This window comes from Erinaceus europaeus, chromosome 6 (assembly GCF_950295315.1).
Source record: "Erinaceus europaeus chromosome 6, mEriEur2.1, whole genome shotgun sequence".
NCBI lineage: Eukaryota > Metazoa > Chordata > Mammalia > Eulipotyphla > Erinaceidae > Erinaceus > Erinaceus europaeus.
The window spans coordinates 35,815,445-35,820,409 of NC_080167.1; the positions used below are offsets into that span (position 1 = coordinate 35,815,445).

A 4,965-nucleotide genomic window follows, 5' to 3' on the forward strand; every position below is an offset into this window, starting at 1 on the left:
CTCATTATTAGGAAGTACTTCACCTAAGGAAGCAACCATAGTTTGCTCTTCTTCACCTCCAGGTCTTGAATTCTTTTTTCTTCTCTCTTTCTTTCCTTCCTTCTTCCTTTCTTCCTTGCTTTCTTGCTTTTCCCCTTTCTTTCTCTCATATATTTTATTTGTTTTATTTTAATGAGAAAGAGATTAAAGATGATAGATACTCAGTAGATCATTACTCAGCTCTAGCTTATGGCTATTGGACCTGGGACTTTGGAGCTTCAGGCATAAATTTTTTTTATTGCTTTATTGGGGAATTAATGTTTTACATTTGACTATAAATACAATAGTTTGTAAATGCATAACATTTCCCAGTTTTCCATATAACAATACAACCCCCACTAGATCCTCTGTCATCCTTTTTGGAACTGTATTCTCCCCCCCACCTCTACACCAGAGTCTTTTACTTTGATACAATACATCAATTCCAGATCAGGGTCTACTTGTGTTTTCTCTTCTGATCTTGTTTTTCAGCTTCTGCCTGAGAGTGAGATCATCCCATATTCATCCTTCTGTTTCTGACTTATTTCACTTAACATGAATTTTTCAAGCTTCATCCAAGATAGGCTGAAAACGGTGAAGTCACTGAATAAAAAATGTTTTTGAATAGCCATAAGCTATCTCCCCAGCCCCAACTCTTACTCAGTTTCAGGAGAGTGATGCTCAGTTGATTATACCAAAAAGTGAGGGTGAGCAGGCCTACATATTGGTAGGGCACTCAGTTCAGCCCACCAACCTGGGTCAGATCAGTTTAGATGAGGAAGAGAAGATTTCCCCATATCCACTTCACCTGCTACTCGCCAAGGTGGACAGCTCCTGCCCTTGTAGTCAGCTGGGGCTTTGGGGGGGGGGGGGGTACCGGCAGCGCCTCCTCCCAGCTTCTGCTTAGCCCTTGCCTCCCCTCTCCAGTTGTCTGTGCTAATACAGCTACTCTCCTCACTGTTGCGGGTCGCCCATTCCGAGCTGGGGTGTGGGGACTGCAGTTAGCCCCTGAATTACGGGGGCCGAGAGTGGGGAGGGAGCGACAAAGTTCACTAGGGAAATATAGGTGCTGGTCGCCTTCCTTCGCAATTATGACACTAAGAGGTGATCCTTTCTACCCTTAGACCCAGCACTTAGAACAAGGTTTCCTCTTGTCCTCCGGTGCCCGCACATGTAGGCTTAAGGGACCTGAGTATAGAATCCGAAGAAAAGGTGAAACTGGGAGGTACCTTCCAGAAAGTCCAGTGAGCGCGGAGTGGACAAGGGTTGGGAGGCCCTCAGAGACAGGTGCAGTTCTGGGAGCGCAAGCGCAAACACACCCGTTGGCACACTGCTGTGACCCTCCCACTCAGTCCCCTCCCGCGGGCCACTGGGCTGGGTCGGGAAGAGTCGACTGGACTGAGACACTCCATATACGGCCAGCCCGCGTTACCTGGGCCCAGGCCAGGCCTCTCCTTCTTTGGTCAGCGTAGGGGACCCGGTAGGGGGCCCAGGCCGAGAACCAGCAGGGGGAGGGGGCTTTAGTGCCCAACACCCAAATATGGTCCGAGAAGGGGAGCGACATTCCTGCGGGGGCGGCGCGGCTGGGAGCGACCGCGGGCTATATAAAACCTAAGTGCAGGGCAAGCGGGTCACAGCAGCGGACAGCGCCGAGAGAAGCCTCGCTTCCCTCCCGTGGCAACCAGGGCAGCTGAGCAGCAGGTGTAGCCAACCTCCCAGGTAGGGCATCAGTGGACAGGGGATACGGGAAAGGGTTTCACCCCAACAGAAACCCAGGGATACTTGGTCAACCCCAGGGCTGTTTCTTGCAACGACCAGAGCCTAGTGAGATTTAATGTAAAGAGGAGACAGAGGCAATGGGCTTTTAGAGGAGCTTTTTCAGGGTGCTCTACTGGGCATCAAACATGGGTCCAGGTAGATGAAAGTTTTCATTTTAGTTGTCCTTTCATCAAAAGTTTTCTTTTAGCAATTCTCTTCCAACCCAGTGCCTGACTCAAAGGGCAGTAAGGGTTCACCATAGGCAGCAAAGGTATTATATTCATCTAGAATGTCTTGGGGGGGGGGGGAGTACAGAATAGGACATTCTTGGGGTGGGGGAAGGTGGGCACAGAATAAGACATCATCCATGGGATGGAGCACAACAGCCCTTCCCATGGGCATGTCCTTCCATTCATCCAAGAAGTAGGCAGTGGCCTTAAACCCCTGGACTTGCCACCAAGGTGCAGTGAAAGCCAGAGGGTACAAGCATCTGCCTCTAGCAGTAGCCTGAGATTTCTCAGGGAACAATGTGCTTCCAATCTGGGCAGAAGGAATTCTAGTGTGGTGTGGACGACTCTGTGCCCCTGTCCCTGCTCTGGGCAGCTGGGGCTTCCAAGGTTCTTTGGCGTATTCTCTCACCTAGTGCCCGGAGCTGACAGAGAAGCCAGAGGGGAGCCGGGCTTTGCCTCTGTACCCAAAGCTCACAGGCAGTGAGTCTCTACTGTTTTGGCTTTGCAGAAACCAAACACCATGTGTGACGAAGACGAAACCACCGCCCTAGTGTGCGACAATGGCTCTGGTCTTGTGAAAGCCGGCTTTGCCGGGGACGACGCTCCCAGAGCCGTGTTCCCGTCCATTGTCGGCCGCCCTCGCCACCAGGTGAGGCTGCCTCTCCCGCCGGGTACGCTCACGGCCCAGCCCCGTGCCTCCCTCCCTTGCGGCTCTGATTAGCGCTTGGTGTCTCGGCAGGGCGTCATGGTGGGTATGGGCCAGAAAGATTCCTATGTGGGCGACGAGGCTCAGAGCAAGAGAGGTATCCTGACCCTGAAGTACCCCATTGAGCATGGCATCATCACCAACTGGGATGACATGGAGAAGATCTGGCACCACACCTTCTACAATGAGCTCCGCGTGGCCCCCGAGGAGCACCCCACCCTGCTCACCGAGGCCCCTCTCAACCCCAAAGCCAATCGTGAGAAGATGACCCAGATCATGTTTGAGACCTTCAATGTGCCTGCCATGTATGTGGCCATTCAGGCTGTGCTGTCCCTCTACGCCTCAGGCCGTACCACCGGTGAGTCCCTCCCCGCCCCCCTGGGGTGTGTGTGGGGGTGTCCCCGGCTCCACCCGCGCCCGCTCACTCCCTCCCTTTCCCCTGTCTCTGCGCAGGCATCGTGCTCGATTCTGGGGACGGGGTCACCCACAACGTGCCCATCTATGAGGGTTATGCGCTGCCCCACGCCATCATGCGCCTGGACCTGGCTGGCCGCGATCTTACCGACTACCTGATGAAAATCCTCACCGAGCGTGGCTACTCCTTCGTCACCACAGGTGCCCCCCTGAGGCTCGCGCTGCCGTGAGGGAGGGGGGGGCGCTGCCTGGCCTTTGGACTGAGCTGACTTTTCTCCTTCCGTCCCCCCACCCCACCCCCACAGCTGAGCGCGAGATCGTGCGCGATATCAAGGAGAAGTTGTGCTACGTGGCTCTGGACTTTGAGAACGAGATGGCCACAGCCGCCTCCTCCTCCTCCCTGGAGAAGAGCTACGAGCTGCCCGACGGACAGGTCATCACCATCGGCAACGAGCGTTTCCGTTGCCCAGAGACGCTCTTCCAGCCCTCCTTCATCGGTGAGTCTTGCGTTTGATGTCCCCAAGCACCTCGCCCCCACTGCCTTCCCCACCCCTTCCCGGGCCCCTTCACCTGCTCACTGTTCTCTGGGGCCACAGGTATGGAGTCGGCGGGCATTCATGAGACCACTTACAACAGCATCATGAAGTGCGACATTGACATCAGGAAGGACTTGTATGCCAACAATGTCATGTCTGGGGGCACCACCATGTACCCCGGTATCGCTGACCGCATGCAGAAGGAGATCACGGCTCTGGCCCCCAGCACCATGAAGATCAAGGTGAGTGTTGGTTCCCCACGCCTGCATGTGGACTTCCGGGTGCAGGCCCCACCCAACTGAAGCCTTTGTCTTACAGATCATCGCCCCTCCTGAGCGCAAGTACTCCGTTTGGATTGGTGGCTCCATCCTGGCCTCACTGTCCACCTTCCAGCAGATGTGGATCACCAAACAGGAGTACGACGAGGCCGGCCCCTCCATCGTCCACCGCAAATGCTTCTAGACCCCATGCCACCACCAGCGTGCAAATTCTCCTCAGGACGACACATCTCTCAAGTTGCAGGTGGTTGACCCCAGCCACCTGCAGCAATTTTATAACAACTTGCCTTGCTGCTGCCACACACTGACACAGTGTTTATAAGGTGTACATACATGAACTTACTTACCTCATTTTGTTATTTTTACAACAAAGCCCTGTGGAAGGAAATGGAAAACTTGAAGCATTAAACTCAATCATTCTCTTACCCTCTGTTAAGTTGTATTTAATTTCTGGGAGTAGAGGGCAAGGGGGGTAGAACGTAGGAAAAAGGAGGGAAATATTACTAATGATTTAGCAGTGATTTACAGAATTATAAGCTTTCAGGTGTAAACTTCACAGTCCTTACACCCACCACCAAAGGCCTGTGTGCTCCCCCCCAATATAGTTCTCAGAACAGTCTAAGAGACAGTATAATTATGACACCTCCCCTAAAGGTCGGAACAAAATGAGTGCAACTGGAAGTAATTATACAGAGTGAAATAAGTAAAGGCCAGATAACTTCACTTATATGTGGAATAATTACTTTTCAATACCCCAGATGAAAAGTATTTTCAATACCCCTTATGAAAGCTTTAGTTAAATTTTCTGAGTTGAAATAGCTTACTTGGATAGTGTGCTCCTTTGCTGTGTCCAACCCAAGTTCAGCCCAGCCCCCACTTCACTGAAGAAAGTATTGGTGATGTGGTTTCTTTCACTGTCTCTATAAATAAATAATGAGTGAATAAATGAATAATAAACAAATAAATCTACTATTCTGCACTTCCCGCTCCAGATCAGAGCTATCCCCAAACACTTGCTCTTCTGG

At 52.1% G+C, this 4,965-nt stretch overlaps 1 protein-coding gene across 1 annotated transcript; it reads left to right on the forward strand.

The window, feature by feature from the left end:
• Positions 1–1,587: 1,587 nt before the first annotated feature.
• Positions 1,588–4,365, forward strand: ACTA1 (actin alpha 1, skeletal muscle). Its single transcript, XM_007538840.2, has 7 exons — positions 1,588–1,737; positions 2,515–2,655; positions 2,746–3,070; positions 3,166–3,327; positions 3,432–3,623; positions 3,723–3,904; positions 3,981–4,365. Exons 2-7 carry the CDS (start codon positions 2,527–2,529, stop codon positions 4,122–4,124), a joined length of 1,134 nt encoding a protein of 377 aa, XP_007538902.1. The 5' UTR covers positions 1,588–1,737; positions 2,515–2,526; the 3' UTR covers positions 4,125–4,365.
• Positions 4,366–4,965: the final 600 nt, after the last annotated feature.

What these genes read in the sequence shown, in the direction of transcription:
- ACTA1 (XM_007538840.2), top strand. Translation starts at nt 2,527, where the DNA reads ATGTGTGACGAAGACGAAACCACCGCCCTAGTGTGCGACAATGGCTCT. An exon ending in CGCCTCAGGCCGTACCACCG is followed by an intron (nt 3,071 to 3,165) that starts GTGAGTCCCTCC and finishes GTCTCTGCGCAG; the next exon opens with GCATCGTGCTCGATTCTGGG. An exon ending in CTACTCCTTCGTCACCACAG is followed by an intron (nt 3,328 to 3,431) that starts GTGCCCCCCTGA and finishes CCACCCCCACAG; the next exon opens with CTGAGCGCGAGATCGTGCGC.